The following is an 18,146-nucleotide window of genomic DNA, read 5'->3' as shown; positions in this document are numbered from 1 at the left end:
AAGAAATAAAATTGATTTAATTTGACAGCTCTAGACATTTTTTGCCCCTATAAGGAAGTTCAATTCATTTCAACAGAAAGTTCCACCCCTTCCCATCTGAATGATAGCTTGACTGGGTGAGCCCTACTGACTTTAGCTTCCACTCAGGAATTCAACATACCACTGTTTGTTTGAAAGACAGTGTTGCTGGTTCTTTGCTGATACAGCTGCAGTATATAGTTTGATTTGCAAATGTGAGAAAAATCCTGCCGTCCTCCAAAAAAATAAGAAAAGGAGTCAGGGAATAAATATTGGTTTATTCTTTCCCGAATTATGAGTCAAATTGGATCCATATTACATCACCAGAAGTGTGATGGGATCCAACCCTTCCACATATACCTCCAAATCCTCTCCCAAGCACCCACCTGCTAATATTGAAATTAAGATTATAATTCTTACATTCATATTGGTAAACACTTTGAGCTGCCAAAATTCATAAATCGGGTCTTTGGAACTACAACTTTTGATGTCATTTCTAGTTTAGTTAGAAAGGATTTATTCTGAACATTCAGCTCATAAAAACTATGGGGTGTTATTTGCCATACCTAACAATCAAGCTTTGCACTATAAATGAAACCATGGCTTAGCATTAATGCAAACATGTGTGGGATCAAAGAGAGAAGATTGCATCCACTTTCCTCCTTCCTGATAGCTGTACTGCTGTGCATCACTGAGCTATGCCATGTTTGGCTTATCAGATTGTCCAGACTAGGTTTCATGGTTTACCTTTTTGGGACAAACAGTCTGTACGCTTGTGCTTATCTGTGGTTTGGCTTAACATGATGTGTGAAGCAAGCTACTAGGTATATACAGATGACCCAACTACACTGCAAATGAGTATGCATTACACAGCCAATGAGGGTGAAAATGGGTATGTATTACACAGCCATCAGCTGCAGTTGTGTAGGTAAAATGTGTGTGAATTGTGTGGGCTTGCAGAGTGCAGTGAGATAGCAATTCTAGATAAGGTGGTAGTTTGAACACACACACACACACACACACACACACACACGAGTATACCAGTAGGAGAGGAAGGAAAACTGGTCCTATTCCCTGGTTGTGGTGACAAGAGACTATGCTCTCCTGGACATTTTCCTTTTTCTCTTGTCTAGAATATGGCAAGTGATTTATGGTGCTACAGAATCTCAGTTCAGTTTTTTTCAAATTAAGCCCATCTCTCATAGTTGTTGTCTCCCACCACAACTCTGGAACAAATTGCGTAGCAAATCCTTCCAAGCCATCTCATTAGTAGAATTTAGGCTGTGAGAAAATACCCTATTAATTTATTGTGCACCATAGGCACCAACTCCTTGGGGCCAAGGCACTTGGAGGAGCCCCAAATGTTGTTTTTTTGAGAGGGCAGGCCCCCCCAATGTTCAGAGGGCGGTGAAGGGTGAATGTGGAGCCAGGTGCAGCTTAAGTGGTTGGCAGCTCCTCCTCCTGCCATGTGCAAGCGGGACGGGGAAAGCAGCCCCCCGCCAGTGGCACAGCAGGAGGAGGAAGAGGAGGCCAGTACTGGAGCTGAGCACAGCATGGCGTGGCTCAGTGGTTGGCAGCTCCTGCAGTTGCTGCTGTTGCTGCCAGCACTAACCAGGGATAGCTTCCCTTGTCTTTCCCTTGCGCAGCAGGGGGAGAGGGAGGAGTGGAGCCTTGCTGCTGTCATGTTCAACTCTGGTTCCTGATACCTTGCAATGTCACACTTGTAACATCAGGATGTTGCATTGGGCCCCCACAATCTTTTTCTGAAGTTGGGGCCTCTGTTCTGCACTTTAACGTGGTTGTAATTGCGTTCCTGTCTTTTGCACTGGTTCTATTATTCTTTTAGTTGTTTGAATGAATTGGTTTTTATTGGCTTGTTCTATATAATTATTGAGTGCCTTCTTGGCAGAAAACTGTTTAATAAATTTTATGCATACATACATACATACCTACATAAATGGGGGGGGGGCATTTTAATATGAGAGCAATGGCCATAAAGAATTTGTCAGAAGTGAGCTTAGCAGGTCTTCCATCATGTGTTTAGGAATTTCTGTCCCTTGTATAGCTCTGTGTAACTGTAGTCTTGTCCAAACTGCCCCCGCCTTCCCCATGCCATTTTGCTTTGCTTTGTAGCTGACAATCTAGAAATTTTATTTTTTAAGAAAATCAGTAAATGTTGCAGATATTGCTATAAGAATGTACTTGATTAAAGTTAATATGATTTGCTTATTTGGTATAATATTGCTTCATCACTTCTCTCTTTGTGCCTATTGCAGTGCAGAAAGCGTTTTACAAACCTTACTTACCCTCACAACAGTTCTGTGTGATAGAACTATAGGATGAGTAACTTGGTAATATGATATGCACCTGGTGTCCTGTATGACCTTCCTAGTATTGGAATTGAACTTGGTTCAGCTCCCACATCCTATCTTAGTACTTTTGCTAGTATACCTCAGTAATGTACCGAGTTACCGTATTTTTCGCTCTATAAGACGCACCAGACCATAAGACACACCTAGTTTTTGGAGGAGGAAAACAATAAAAAATATTCTGAATATTTCACTGCGCAGCGAAAGCAGCGATCCCTCTTGCTGTTCTGGCTTCTGGGATAGCTGCGCAGCCTGCATTCGCTCCATAAGACACACACACATTTCCCCTTACTTTTTAGGAGGGAAAAAGTGAGTCTTATAGAGCAAAAAATACGGTATGTACTGTACTTGTTTTCTCAATGTAGAATTTTGTTGAGGGCACCTGTATGAGTCCTCTCCCCACTCCGTTCCAGAACATGTGTGATACCCACTATAATGTGATACCCATCATAAGTTGTTCGACTGTTGTTCGGAAACATGGAAGGTGCCGGAAACATGGAAGGTGCCGGAAACATGGAAGGTGCCCGGAAACATGGAAGGTGCCGGAAACATGGAAGGTGCCTAAAGAAGCCAGGGTGGCTATCTAAAGAACTTTTAACTGAGTTAAGATTAAAAAAGGATGTGTACAAAAAATGGAAAAGGGGGGAAACCACCAAAGAGGAATTCAAACAAATAGCCAGCACGTGTAGACACAAAGTCAGAAAAGCTAAAGCACAAAATGAACTCAGGCTTGCTAGAGAGGTTAAAAGCAACAAAAAAGGCTTTTATGGGTATGTTCGTAGCAAAAGGAAGAACAAAGAAACCGTGGGGTCACTCAGAGGAGAAGATGGTGAAATGCAAACAGGGGACACAGAAAGGGCTGAACTCCTCAATGCCTTCTTTGCCTCAGTCTTCTCCGATAAAGAAAACAATGCCCGACCTGAAGAATTTGGAGCAAATGATTCAGCAGAGGAAACACAGCCCAGAATAACTAAGGAGATAGTACAAGAATACTTGGCTAGTCTAGATGTATTCAAGTCTCCAGGGCCAGATGAACTGCATCCAAGAGTATTAAAAGAACTGGCAGATGTGATTTCAGAACCACTGGCAGTCATCTTTGAGAATTCCTGGAGAACAGGCGAAGTCCCGGCAGACTGGAGGAGGGCAAATGTTGTCCCTATTTTCAAAAAGGGGAAAAGAGAGGACCCAAATAATTACCGCCCAGTCAGTCTGACATCAATACCAGGGAAGATTCTGGAGCAGATCATTAAGCAAACAGTCTGTGAGCACCTAGAAAGGAATGCTGTGATCACCAATAGTCAGCATGGATTTCTGAAAAATAAGTCATGTCAGACTAACCTGATCTCGTTTTTTGACAGAATTACAAGCCTGGTAGATGAAGGGAACGCAGTGGATGTAGTCTACCTTGATTTCAGCAAGGCATTTGACAAGGTGCCCCATGATATTCTTGTAAAGAAGCTGGTAAAATGCGGTCTTGACTATGCTACCACTCAGTGGATTTGTAACTGGCTCACTGACCGAACCCAAAGGGTGCTCATCAATGGTTCCTCTTCATCCTGGAGAAGAGTGACTAGTGGGGTGCCACAGGGTTCTGTCTTGGGCCCGGTCTTATTCAACATCTTTATCAACGACTTGGATGATGGACTCAAGGGCATCCTGATCAAATTTGCAGATGACACCAAACTGGGAGGGGTGGCTAACACCCCAGAGGACAGGATCACACTTCAAAACGACCTTGACAGATTAGAGAACTGGGCCAAAACAAACAAGATGAATTTTAACAGGGAGAAATGTAAAGTATTGCACTTGGGCAAAAAAAATGAGAGGCACAAATACAAGATGGGTGACACCTGGCTTGAGAGCAGTACATGTGAAAAGGATCTAGGAGTCTTGGTTGACCACAAACTTGACATGAGCCAACAGTGTGACGCGGCAGCTAAAAAAGCCAATGCAATTCTGGGCCTCATCAATAGGAGTATAGCATCTAGATCAAGGGAAGTAATAGTGCCACTGTATTCTGCTCTGGTCAGACCTCACCTGGAGTACTGTGTCCAGTTCTGGGCACCACAGTTCAAGAAGGACACTGACAAACTGGAACGTGTCCAGAGGAGGGCAACCAAAATGGTCAAAGGCCTGGAAATGATGCCTTATGAGGAACGGCTAAGGGAGCTGGGCATGTTTAGCCTGGAGAAGAGGAGGTTAAGGGGTGATATGATAGCCATGTTCAAATATATAAAAGGATGTCACATAGAGGAGGGAGAAAGGCTGTTTTCTGCTGCTCCAGAGAAGCGGACACGGAGCAATGGATCCAAACTACAAGAAAGAAGATTCCACCTAAACATTAGGAAGAACTTCCTGACAGTAAGAGCTGTTCGACAGTGGAATTTGCTGCCAAGGAGTGTGGTGGAGTCTCCTTCTTTGGAGGTCTTTAAGCAGAGGCTTGACAACCATATGTCAGGAGTGCTCTGATGGTGTTTCCTGCTTGGCAGGGGGTTGGACTCGATGGCCCTTGTGGTCTCTTCCAACTCTATGATTCTATGATTCTATGATTCTATGACTGCAACTTGCACCATCCCTGACCATTTGGCAAAGCTGGCTGGAGCCAACGAGAGTTGTAGTCTGACATCTAGAGGGCATCATGTTAGCCACACCATGTCTTATGGCAATTATGGTAGCCTCAACCTTTCAATCCCATCTGCTGCTAGTTGCTTAGCTGCTCTTCTATCCACACTAGTCCTTTTCAGTCCGTATCTATCCTCAGCCCCATAGAGTTGTGCCTATGTCTCCAGCCATGCACTATGTTATTTCTGTTTAATGTATAGTGCCTAGAACCCCTGCTGTCAATAGGAGCAGTAGATAGAAATGGATGTCCAAGGCATTGCATCTTCTCCAGCCACATCATCATGGACATCCCAGCTTAAGTGAAAAATCAGATATGGGGCAGTGAATATCAGAACAGCAGCCTTACTTCTTTCACCAGCCTTTCAAAAGCTTGCTCAGTTCTTTTTTCTTTCACTTCTGGTTTATTATTGGAATTGTTATTAAAAGAAGCCATGATTCATGTACGGAAATATTAAAGAACATGTTTTAACTGAAGGCATTGTTTTATATTCCCTAAAAATATTTAATCAGCACATACAAAATTTCCATCTGGCATTTCTCTATTTGAAAGCTTGTCTGTCACAGTGGGAATTAAATGACTTTTGAAAAGGCCAGTTGTATCCTGGGTGTGCACAGTAGTTCTCTTTCCAAATAGTTCTAAAACAGCAAAGCAAAAGCTGATTGCAGTGCTAGAATGATATAATTTGTCGGAAGCAGCCTGTAGAAACTAGAAATGTAGCTTCAGCTGTATACTGTATGGGCAAAGTATTTTGCAACTGCAGCAAAAAGTGTTGGCCTCAACACTGGCATTAAGGGTTGAAATAAATGCAGAATGAGCTGTTAGGATTCAAAATCACATACGTAAAGCCCTCAATGCGATTAACACACACAAAAATTACCGTAGATTCCGGCGTATTAGGCGACTGGGCGTATTAGACGACCCCCCAAATTAGCAGCTGCAATTTGGGGATTTGTCTTATAAGCCCAGTCGCCTAATACGCTGGGCAGCTCCGTGTCAGGAGAAAGCCGCCCGGCGTGGAGCTGAGCCTGCCGCTCGCTGCTGCTGCTTCGGAGCCGCCGCCGCGGCGGGGGGGGGGGGGGGGGCTCCGATCCGTTCCACCCATACCCGGTGTATAAGGTGACCCCCGACTTGTTAACCTCTTTTCCGGGGTTAAAAAGTCGCCTTATACGCCGGAATCTATGGTATTAATGTGAGTATATTCGTTAGGAAAAAATGTGTACCTTGCAGAGCATGTGTTTATTTGCTTTCATCATTTGCACATATGACATATACCTTTTTCTACAGGGTTTTAATGCTCAAGTCAAATAAGGGCTACACTGCACATTTATGCTTAACATTCAGTGTTAAGCTAGCTCTCCCCTTTTACTACAGTGGTACCTCGGTTTACGAACTTAATCCATTCGTAAACCAAAACCGTTCTTAAACTGAGGCGCACTTTCCCTAATGAGGCCTCCCGCCGTCGGTGCCCTTCCACTGTTCGGATTCCGTTCTTAGACCAAGGTAAAGTTCTCAAACCAGGACACTATTTCCGGTTTTGTGGAGTTTATAAACCAGATCTTTCTTAAACCGGACTGTTCTTAAACCGAGGTACCAGTGTATTACATGTTGTGCAGGGATCAGTTCATTCTGAAAATGCAGAGAGCCGGGAGTGGAGCCTTATCTCTTACTTTTCCCGTGCATCAGAATTAAACCCTACCCTCTTTTCTCAGTGGCTAGAAGGCCAATGGGATGCGCCCCCTCCCCCCAGAAAACACTCTTGACATGAATTTTTGTGGCCTGTGGGCACATTTGGGATTTTGGGACATTGTCATAAGCCTTAACCCCTCTTGTTTCCTGTCCTATCACTCACCAAACAGAGAAAGCAGAGTATATGATTTCCCATGAGGTCTGTATAAAGTCAGATTCAGTAGAATTAAAATGGATCCTCTTGAATTTGCCTGATTTCACACACTATAGAATATCTCACTTCACCTCTGTGCAGAATGTACCTAGAGCAGAAATTTATTCTTTCATTTGTAGTAAAAGGTGGTTGACACTTCTGCACAATACTGAGACATCGTTATCACCTTGGATAGTGTTGTGAGAAGGAAAACCAAGGAGTGAGATTTTGATTTCTTTGTCCTGTTAGAAAAATACTTTTTTCCAAGGCTCATGAGTTAGTTTGAGCACAGGACTGATGAAATTTAATTAACCATGCTTTTCTTGAGGCTAGGTCCTGTGAGCATCAGCTGAATCAGATTATGTAATTCCAAATATAGTTGATATTTGACCACACTGAGTACTTAAGATGAGTCTTTGCCTTGAGGTATTTTGAGGTATTTCCAGGTTTTATAGTAGGGGACCTAGAAGAGGAAAAGGAAATGAATATTTCTTCTAAAGAGTTGTCTCTCTTGGTTATGTTATGAAAAAATAATATAGGTATTGTGCTACTGGAATGTAAACTTCTATTGATACTATTGGGGCTTGAGAATTTTGAAAAAGTGCCAAGGTTGCCAATCACAAATGATTGCAGCCAGGGATATAACATGACTGCCACCTCCAGTGGACCAAGAAAAGGTACGGGAATATAAAATGGAGCAAAAATGAGGGGAAATCTGCTTTACTTTACTTTTCTTTGTTAACAAATTGTTTGAAAACCTTTTTTCTTTTCCAGACAGTGTTAAGACTTGGCTGCTATGTTGTCTGTTGCTGGTGCTCTGGTGTAGATAGGAGCTAGAAAATGAAAGCGAACTGTATCCAGGAATAATATTTGAATCACTACAGACAGCCATACACATGCATAGTCAAACATAAAAAGACATACAGTACTTAATGCCGGATGGCAAGTATTTTCTTTTTCTATCTTAATGGAATAGAAAAGAATAGAAATGCTGGGGAAATACACAGAAAATACATAAGACAACTCACTAGAGCAGTAGTTGAACCCTCATGTGGCTCTGAAGGGTAGGACTCGAACTAATGGCTTCAAGTTACAAGAAAGGAGATTCTGACTAAACATTCGAAAAAAACTTTCTGACAGTAAGAGCTGTTTGGCAGTGGAACAGACTCCTACGAGAGGTGGTAGACTCTCCTTCCTTAAAGGTTTCTAAGCAGAGGTTGGATGGCCATCTGTCATGGATGCTTTAGCTGAGATTCCTGCATTGCAGGGGGTTATACTAGATTACCCTTGAGTCCCTTCCAGCTCTAAGATTCTATGATTCTATGTAAGATGTGAGTTACCTGTACTTATCTGAAAGTAAGTAAATAAAATATTGCACTTCATGTACAATATTGCGAAGCACAGTTAAAATGAACCCGATTCTTTAAAAAATAGAAATGGAATATGAAAGTTCAAAACTGTTTTAGATTTAGCACACACCATGAAGAGTCGGACATGACTAAACAACAACAACATAGTTAAAAATGGGCTTTGGGGTCTAGATTTATTGCAATTACTGTTAGCTGATTAATCTGGTGACCTTGCTGCTAAGAGGCAGATAAAAAAATTAGCAGTGATTAAAAAAAAATAGCAAAAGGGTTTCTAGGTGAAATTGAGTATTTAATGTGTTAATTGTGTAGTTAGGGAAAAATGAGATGGCAGACGTTAATGGATGGAAATAAATTGCTTAGATTAGTCCACATCTGCATCTTTGAGGGGCATCTCCTTCCTTTTTGGTCTACTGAAGAATATGGTAATTCCCTTAATTGAGTAGATCAAAATAACCCAGCATTGTAGCTGCAACAGTGGCCAGCGGAGCTTCCAAGGTCATGACTCCCATTCCATTTTTGTGCTAGTTTTGTTCCACAGGCATCTATTATAGTTACCAGTAGTAAACCATTTGATTGTTAGCTATCAAGTCTAATAACTATTTCTATACCTAATTGTCATGATTTTGGAGAATTCACCTACTAGCTATCGTTATATTGTGGAGCAGTGGAACAATTTATTTATTTCGTATGTTTAGGACAGTGGTGTCCAAACTTTTTTCAAAGAGGGCCAGATTTGATGAAGTGAAGGGCCGTGAGGGCCGACCAAAGGGCCAACCAAATTTGTTGACTTTTTTTTAGGATTGAAGAGGGGTTTTTTTTTAGGATTTTACCCCAGGAAATAAACTGCCACAGGGGCCGGATTAAACCAACCAGTGGGCCATATTAAGCCCCCAAAATGGACTTTGGACATGCCTGGTTTAGGAGGATTTTTATCCTGCCATTTCAGGATGTAGAAACAGTGAGGGGAACTGCAAGTCAAGCTTCTGAATATTTGTTGTCCTGCTTTTTTTTTTCCTGGTTACAAAGTTGATTGTTTTACAACCTGAAGCAATCAGCAGTCGTAGAGAAGAGAATCTGGGAACAAGATTAAATTAAATCCATTTATCAGAAGCTGAGGTCTGTGTATTTAGGTATAAATAAATAAAAACAGCAAATAAATATGTCACTTTATGAAATGAAAGTAAGAAGTGAAGCACTTGTAAGAGGAGGGAGAGAGAATAATAATTACTAGTAAAACATATTGTGAATGTTTCGCACTGGCCTGCTGGGCTTAGCTGAAAGTGGGAACCATTTCATTAAAATCTTCTCAGAATGGAAAGACACAACTCTTCTTTTGCAAAGGATGTGTGGAGGTTGTTGAAGTAAGACAAGATAGTGAAAATGTTCACAATGAGATCCCCAATTGACTGGAATGTGTGTCTTATATAAGAAGGATTTCCCTCACACTAGATGGGCTTTATTTGCCATTAGTTATATCAAACAGCAACAATAAATAGCATTGGGATGTGATTGCACCCAGTACATGACCCCTGATTGGCTGGGAGTACTTGATGTGTGCTGTATGTTTGTTGTATGTGTGCTGTTTAAATATTATATAGGACACGGTTGGAGAATCTGTGGCCTTCCAGATACACAGTGGTATCTCGGGTTAAGTACTTAATTCATTCCGGAGGTCGGTTCTTAACCTGAAGCACCACTTTAGCTAATGGGGGCTGCTGCTGTGCCGCCGCTGCACAATTTCTGTTCTCATCCTGAAGCAAAGTTCTTAACCCAAGGTACTATTTCTAGGTTAGCGGAGTCTGTAATCTGAAGCGTATGTAACCTGAAGCATATGTAACCCGAGGTACCACTGTAGTTAGATTGCCATTTCCATCAACTCCAGCCAGTATGGCCCATATATCTCCTTTTCCAGGTATAGGGTTATTTGATGCAGTGTTGGCAGGGGTTGTAATCTGTACCATGTGTGTAAGTGGTGCTGTTTCCCACGCAGATAGAAGAGCTGCATCTGCCAAAAAACACACATACCTGCCCTCCTCTCCATGAATATTAAAGGTATTGGAGCATTGTTGCCTTGCCTTCTTTTAATCTTTTGCACCACTTGCCAAGATGTTCACAGCCTGCCCAAGTTTAACTTGATCATGCTGCTCCTGGCATGGTTTCTTTCGTCTCTGTTTCTGATAGCTGATTCTTTCTTCAGCTCAGTTGTTTCCTTTTTGGTTTCTGGTTTTCTTCCATCACTATTTCCTCACCAGAGCTTTGCCTTGTCAGGGTCAAATAGGCACATGTGGAAACAGCATTTCCCAATGGACTAGTCAGGGTTAGTGTGGTCATTGGTTTGCCTTTGTATCTTGCAGACACTGAAGCCAGACTGTGTTAAAATAAACTATGATGGTATGTTCAGATTTTGGTAACTATGGTCCTTTTATTGGCTGCACACCATCCATTACCTATCAACTATTTTGCCCATTGTAAAAAAATGAAACCAGACCCCATTTACCTAATCTTTGTCATTGACTTTACCCCAAATCCTGACAGCTGGTTTTCATCTGCTTTGGATGAATAATAAGAGTATAGTCAGGCCTATTTTTGGTAGCAGACTTTAATTTCAGATCCCCAAATAAGGCACAGGTGTAGTTATTTGTCCTTTCTCAAGACCTCCCAACACAACTGAGGTATTCCAAAAAGTTAATTTTGATTGCATTAATTTAATACACAGTTCTCCAGTTGATCAAATTTTAAATAATATTTTAGAACTGAGCTACCTGATTAGCAGAATCAGATATGATAGCTCTTGTGAGACTTTGCCACTTCAGGTTACAGAGGGGACACATGTTTTAACATTCCCATATGTTAGAGGTACCTGCTTACTGCCCTCCTGCATGAGGTGGGAGTAGCAGGAGACTGATAAATCCCTCAGGTGTATGACTAGATGGTGATCTGGCTGGGCTGCTAACTAGGTACACCATGGTCCAGATCCCATTCCAGGAACCAATCAGTGATGCTGGCTGGTCTTCAGAGAGTGGGGCCACAGAACACAGCAGAGGAAGAACCTCTTCTTTCTGATCTGTTCCTGCGATAGAAACTGGGGATCTGGCCCAGGTTTCAGCACTGTTAATCACTAATTCCTCTCCCACAGTGCCTTTGTTCTTATCACCTTATCACCACAGTGTACTTATCACCTTGCTATGGACAGAGATTAAGACAGCTGATGTGGCTAGGAAAGAATTTCATCTACGTTCATGAATGGCTTCAGCGATGCAAGACTTTTGCCATCCCCATAGCAATATACTTTGTGATTTTAAAATTACGTTCATAGTATCATCACAACTTTCCAGCAGGCCCTGGGGGAATTGGTCAAGATTCATAATTGGGGTAGGTGTGGGTGCCCCCCCCCCCCAATTCCTCCCTGGGGACTCTCTTCAGGGATCTTAAAGTAACAGTCCACAAAATATCAGCCCACACCAAGGTGGGCGCGAGTTTGCCTTCTTCACACTAATGTTTCCCAGCTTCTGGACTGAGTGGTTGCAATTGGGTTGTCGGGTGTTTGGATCCCTACCATATGCTGCACCAAACTGTAAGATCTAACCAATAATTTTGTGTTCAGGTAGGTAGCCGTGTTGGTCTGATGCAGTTGAAATAAATAGAAAAAAATTGTCCAGTAGCACCTTAGAGACCAGCTAAGTTTGTTCTGGGTGTAAGCTTTCGTGTGTATGCACACTTCTTCAGATACACTGAAACACCAAATATACACAGATACACTGAAGTCACCAAACCCTTATATATAGTGAGAGGGTGGGGTGGGGTTTTTCTCAGAAGGGTGGTAGGAGATAATAAAATATAATAATTTTAATAATAATAATATCCACAAAATATCCACACAAAATAATTTTGTGGATTTAGATAATTATTGCTCTGCCAGACTGTTTCTCCCCTTCTTGCTGTGGGTACATTAAAACTCTGCTTAGAGATAACTAGTATGCCAGGGAGGTGGCTAAGCTACCACAATTTCCTTAGGCATGCTACTTTTCCAAATGTAGGGAGTTTTTCTTTTCTAAAATAAAGGGAAACGTGTCTTTCACTCAACCTGCACAGTTCGTGCGATTCTGCTGATGGGGTTGACTTTACTCTTAATTTCAAGCCACAGCAACACAGCTGAAGAGTAGTGAGTAAAGAAGGTGCAGTACTATTTTCACAAGTAACTGGATATGATCTGTTTTCCCCAGATAAATCAGTGCTGTTTGTGTAGCTGCTTTGGGAATGTGGGATTGTAAAGCTAAAAAATTCAGTATTGTGGCAAACGTCAGCCTTCATGCCATTTAGGATAAGGATTTTCAAGCCTGTTCTGTACCAGGCCTTAATCAAGTTATTGTGAATGTAAACAAACGTTTGTTTGAGTTCTAGTTTTAGCTCACTCACAAGAGAAATAATACTCCTTAAAGGCAAGTTGTTTGTTTTTGTGAACCAATCCTAAATGCTCTGCTGAAGGGTGGTATAGAAATGTTTTCAGTCAAATAAAATAGAGGACAGGACAGGGCCACCCGAGGCAGCTGTTACCTGAAATATTAGGGAAACTTAGTTGTGAATTGAGATGTCAAGTAATGTTCTCCATCTTAAATCATCTGGAATCCCTGCAATCTCTTCCCAAAACACTGAGAGGATTGTTTGGGAAGTTTTGCAGTTGCTCAGAATCTCTATAAATATCACCCTGCATGAAATTTTACATATATGTTCCTACCTTCATAGTTCTGTCTTTTCTTGCACATAAACCCTGTCCTTTGAATCTAGCCTCCCTATTTCCAGATAGAGAGATGGATGTCCAAGACTTGGTGCAGATCAGTGTTTTTTGCAACATAGGAGTCTTAGTGCCTATGCAGGGGTTTGATAGCACCAAACATCTAAACAGAGGTGTTTTCTTCCTCAACAAGGATCGTAGCTTTTAGATTTCTCTTCCTTCCCCAAACTTGCATGTCTCTATGCACATTTACAGACAGTACTGCTGAAATATTAAATTCAATAATAAGGGGTTGGGTTGTCGAGCGTTTTTTGTTTTTAAATAAGAATGCTTTTTTAATGTGTTTGTTTATAAAGCTAAGTCTAGGAATGAACTACATCCATGTTTTAGCATTTGAGATCCAACCTTTTTGTTTTTTCCTCTCTTAAGCATGCCAACTCCCTTGCTTTGTTCTAAAGACCCTGGCACTGGGATTGTTTCTGTTCTCTGCAGGAACCAGATGAGGCCCAGTACAGCTGATGGGTTCAGAACACACAGGGTGAGACCTGAAAGTCATTTTGATTGTTTATGCTTTGCAGGAACAACACAACAAACGAAACGTCCTGGAATGCCTTGTTCTGTGCAGATTCCATTATAGAATGGAATCTACCCAGTAATAAAGTTCTTATCTGCTTCCATGATTGATATTTGGGCACTGGCCACTTTGCTTTCAACTTTGAGTGCCTGCCTATTAATATGAATGTCATCTACTTCTATTAACCAGTTCATGAATTTCTGTATACCCAAAGCAATGTGTAATGTAGGAAATGGATGCCTCATGTTTGAATCCACTCACCTAATTTAGACAGCAGCATAAACTGATTGTGTAGTTGTGTTGCTTTGCTTGTAATTGAACCCACACTTAAATCTGTGGTGAGAGTTGGCAGGAGTGGGCTTATCAATATAAGTTAGGGTGCAAATTGGGCAGGTTCACATGACAACTTGAGTTTGGGGCAAACATTTCTATTCAAGTGACATTAACAATTCTATACACTGTATACCAGAGATTCTCAATTTTTCTGCCCCTGTCACCACAAAGTGACAGGGCAGGGTGAGTGGTGAGTGGAGGTAGAGTTTACATAATCAGCTGACAATTACCAACATAATTTTCTGTTGACATATGATCATTCTTTGGAAGTTCTCTAAATTCTTTGAGACAGCAATTTCCATGTCTGTCTATCTATCATCTATCTATCTATCTATCTATCTATCTATCATCATTCATCTTTCTTTCTTTCTTTCTTTCTTTCTTTCTTTCTTTCTTTCTTTCTTTCTTTCTTTCTTTCATCATCTATCTATATCTATATCTATCTATCCATCTATCATCTATCATCTCCCCTGCAGAGGACAAGCCTCTGTTGTGAAACACAGCAGTGCAGTCCTACCATTAAGTCCTGCTGAATTCAATGGGATTTCCAGGTAATGCAGGTTAGGTAACATTTGCTTTTATGTTCTTCTTGTGTGCTTTTCTGGGGGAAATGCTTTAACACCCCCAGATGTTTAGCAGTGCAGGACAGAGGAAGGAGTGGTTAAGAGGTGCATGCCATTGCTTAGTTCCACCTTCTCTCTTGGGCCCCATCCCATCCCCTGTGGTCACTTATCTACCCTGCCTTTCTAGTTTCTGATACCCAATGTCAGGTTGCTCTTCTGTGGTGGAGCAGGGAGCTATTGCACCTGGACTCAGCCAGCAGGAGACCAGATTGCAAAGAGTAGTGGGTTGTGGGAGTGGGAGTGAGTATGTGAATCAAAGGTGTTAGAAGACACAGCAGATGTCCCAGGCCACTGCGTGAGAGGTGGCCTCCATCCTGCTCTTTAAATATGGAGCAGGGCAGGAGTGTCAAATGTTGGGACAGTGTATTTGCTTATCCTAGTCATGTATCCTAGAACTCTGCTTATAGACCTATGAACTGTGTGTCCTGCGACCGTGTGCTGATTTCTTTAAAAAAGCTTTCTGGTTTCTGAGTACTATGTCTGAGGTTGGGAACCAGGACACTCTTTTAGTCAGCTACTTGGTCTATCCATCATAAGGTCCATATATTTCATTCCCCCGTCCCCTCTGACTTCACATGCTCTCTAACCAAATCCCACTGTCATGAATGTGGCAAGCTGTTGGTGCTGGCCCTGGTCCAACCAAAAGCCTATGTTATATGAACGGGGCATTGCAAGTAAGTGAGGAGGCACTGGGTGGAGGAGGCTCACTAATGGCCCATGGCCTACCATTTGAGAAAGCTGCCATTTGCAATTTCCATAGCAGCAGCCAGGTAGTATCAGTGGCTGGGACAGATTTGACACTTGCTCCCTATAACACACGATTAATCACTCCAGAGGCAACTTCTGGAATGTGTGTTAGTTCTCAGTGCAAATTTTCTCCAAATTGTGATTAAGCAGCTCTTTGGTGCCACCTTTAACTGCAGTGAAAGTTAACCTCCATTTCAAACTGGCAAAGTTTGAAATAGGTTTCAGATCCTGTGTTAAGGGGAGCAGTGATCAACAGATGAACTGCTAAAAGGAATTTGAGGAGGAAGGGGGAGGGTGGAATTTGCTCTGGAGAGATGAGGGGCTATGAGGTAGGAACATGTGTTCCACAGGCTGGGTGGTTTATGATAATAGTGGGTTAGCAAGGGGCCAACATTTCATCTACACTGGCCTTTTAAACCTGGACCATGTTGTTCTTTTGCTTTATGTTAAGGGTACATTTCTGGATTCACTTACTCGTTTTATTTTATTTTTAAGTACAAAAGTGTTGCCTGTTACATGCATAAAATGCTGTTGAATTTCGCATGATTTATATGATTACATAACTGGATTATAGCCAGAATCTTGAGAGCTCCAGCCTAGCTTTAAAAAATTCAGTTTGGCTATAAGCTAGAACTTTGTACTATCCAGACTTCTCTGTACAGCCTTTGCTATGTTTGAAGGAATGCAGTCTTTCTCCTTGAAAAAAAAAAAATAGATTGCTCTTCATGCGGTTTTTCACAGCTGTAAGGCAAAACATGGCTCACTTTTGCTCTTTTTTTCTTAAGTTGATATTCTTGTTCTCCCCTCCCGACAAAGCCATATAAACATTATTGCTTCTAAAAGATAACAACGTTTTGATTTGTCACTGTACAAAGCTTAGAGATTTCAGATTTATCCATAAAATTAATTTTTCAACAACTGTCATATAGTAAACTAGTACTGAGGCTGACTGAAGATGATTCATTGGTGGAGACCAATTTTAGTCACTGGGTCTGTGTGAGTTTCATCTGCACTGGCCTTTAGGGCACACTTGCTTATTTTTAGAGGCTATTTTTAGTTCCACTGTGTTACTGTAAAAGGCAATAAAAAATACCAAATGTTAAAGATGGCCATCCTTTGTAGCTTTAGTTTATAGAAGTATATGTCGCCTTGGATGCCCTTCAGAATCTCAAAAGGAAAGATGGGCTGAGGTGTTTTGTCACATGCAAATTTATTAAATGTATTAAATAAATTTAATTGATTAAAGGGCAGACGATAAGACTTTTGGCATTTTGAACTGTATGACTACATACATCAATCCAGATTTACACTTGCTGTCCTTTTCCACTTTAGTCTGTAATCAATGGAAATGTAGACACTATCATCAAAGATGAAAGATGCCTCTATCACTCACTTTCACTATGAGATTGTAAATGTCTATGGGTTATATACAGTGAAGTTGTCCCATTAGCTCAAGACCTTTGGTTTGTGCAATGGAACTTCCTTTCCCTCTCCTCACCTTGTGTGTTTCCCTAATTATGCTCTGGAGGGTAGGGGAAACTTCCAGAACAGATTTGCTGGGGTGCATGGAGGTGAGGAGAAGGAGGGGGAATCTTCATAGCACAAGCCAAAGTCCTTCCAAATGGAACAACTTGGTTGGATACAACTCCAGATTTTCTTCTCTGTCTTTAACATGGGGAATTAAAAGTTCTTTGCTTCAAAGTAGGTACAGATAAATAATTTTTAAGTGTTACAATCCAGACACTAAAACAGGGGTATCCAATGTAGTGCCTTCCATATTTTTTGAACTACAACTCCCATAATACCTTATCATTGGCTTTGCTGGCTGGGGATGATGAAAGTTGTAGTTCAGGAACTGAAAGGCTATCCCTGCACTAAAGCAACAGTCAGTTTGCTTGGTTCTTGGTTGTTCATGTCTTTCTTAATATCTGTTGTGCAGGACGCTTACCGGTAACATCCTGACCATTTGCTAATCTCTCAACCATGGTGGTATCTGAAGAAGTGTGCATGCACATGAAAGCTCATACCAAGAACTAACTTAGTTGGTCTTTAAGGTGCTACTGGAAGGAATTTTTTTGTTTTGACTATGGCAGACCAACACGGCTACCTATCTGTAACTCTAAACCATGAGTTAGTAACCTGTGACCCGAGGATGAGAGGATGGGAAAATTCGTTATACTAAGTCAGACCACTGGTCCCTCTATTGTCTACGCTGACTGCAGCATCTCTTCATGGTTTCATTTTCCCAGCCCTGCCTGGAGATGCTTGGGATTGAGCCTGGGCCTTCTGCATGAAAAACAGATGTTCTGCTACTGAGCTACAACTTTATCTTTGTCTAATTTAATGAAGAGTGGCAAGGGGGGGGTGGAGGGCAAGCAGTTGGCAAGGGGAGAGAGAAGTGCCTTTATGTTTTGACCCTGCCCACTGACTTTGGCCTTGTCCACCATTAAATGGATTCACATTTAACTGTTTTGGGGTGGTTCTTGTATTCCTTAATTTCTCCCCTAACATTTTTGCTCTTCTGCAAACTCTACCCAGGCCTGCTGATTCGACCCTCTTGTGTGGGGGGTGATAACAAGTTTGTTGGTGTGTGAGGGAGGGAGGGAGGGAGGGAGGGATGGGATGGGATGATATCCTTTTGCCATCCCTGTAGCTTGGAAGAGAGTAGCCTACAGTGGAATCCCAGCTGCAGCAGAAGCCTGAGCTAGGTTCCTGCATATACAAGAGGCGTATGATACTTTAATAGTAGCTGTCAGATAACATTAGGACATTGTTGTCACAAATAAATCGAGCAAGAGCTACAAGCTACAAGAAGCCAACTGAGCAGATACAAAAGGGCAAGTTTGTCCATTGGTATTCACTAAGGCTGCAGAGAGAG

The 18,146-nt window shown here is 41.7% G+C and overlaps 1 protein-coding gene across 4 annotated transcripts in view; it reads left to right on the top strand.

The window, feature by feature from the left end:
- The window catches only part of ADCY5 (adenylate cyclase 5), a 182,300-nt gene that overhangs the window by 67,912 nt on the left and 96,242 nt on the right, over window positions 1-18,146 (top strand). The window contains exon 1 of one of the 4 annotated variants that reach the window (XM_077934940.1): window positions 13,407-13,529. The exons of the other annotated variants lie outside the window; for them this stretch is intronic. Coding sequence (XP_077791066.1) covers window positions 13,422-13,529 — 108 coding nt within the window. The 5' untranslated portion in view covers window positions 13,407-13,421. Of the gene's footprint in view, window positions 1-13,406; window positions 13,530-18,146 lie in introns of those variants that run through there. 4 annotated transcript variants of the gene reach the window in all.

The sequence above is a fragment of the Podarcis muralis genome, chromosome 1 (assembly GCF_964188315.1).
Source record: "Podarcis muralis chromosome 1, rPodMur119.hap1.1, whole genome shotgun sequence".
In the NCBI taxonomy this organism is placed as follows: Eukaryota; Metazoa; Chordata; class Lepidosauria; order Squamata; family Lacertidae; genus Podarcis; species Podarcis muralis.
Note: the sequence above shows the minus strand (reverse complement) of the source record. Positions and strands in the feature narration are given on the sequence as shown.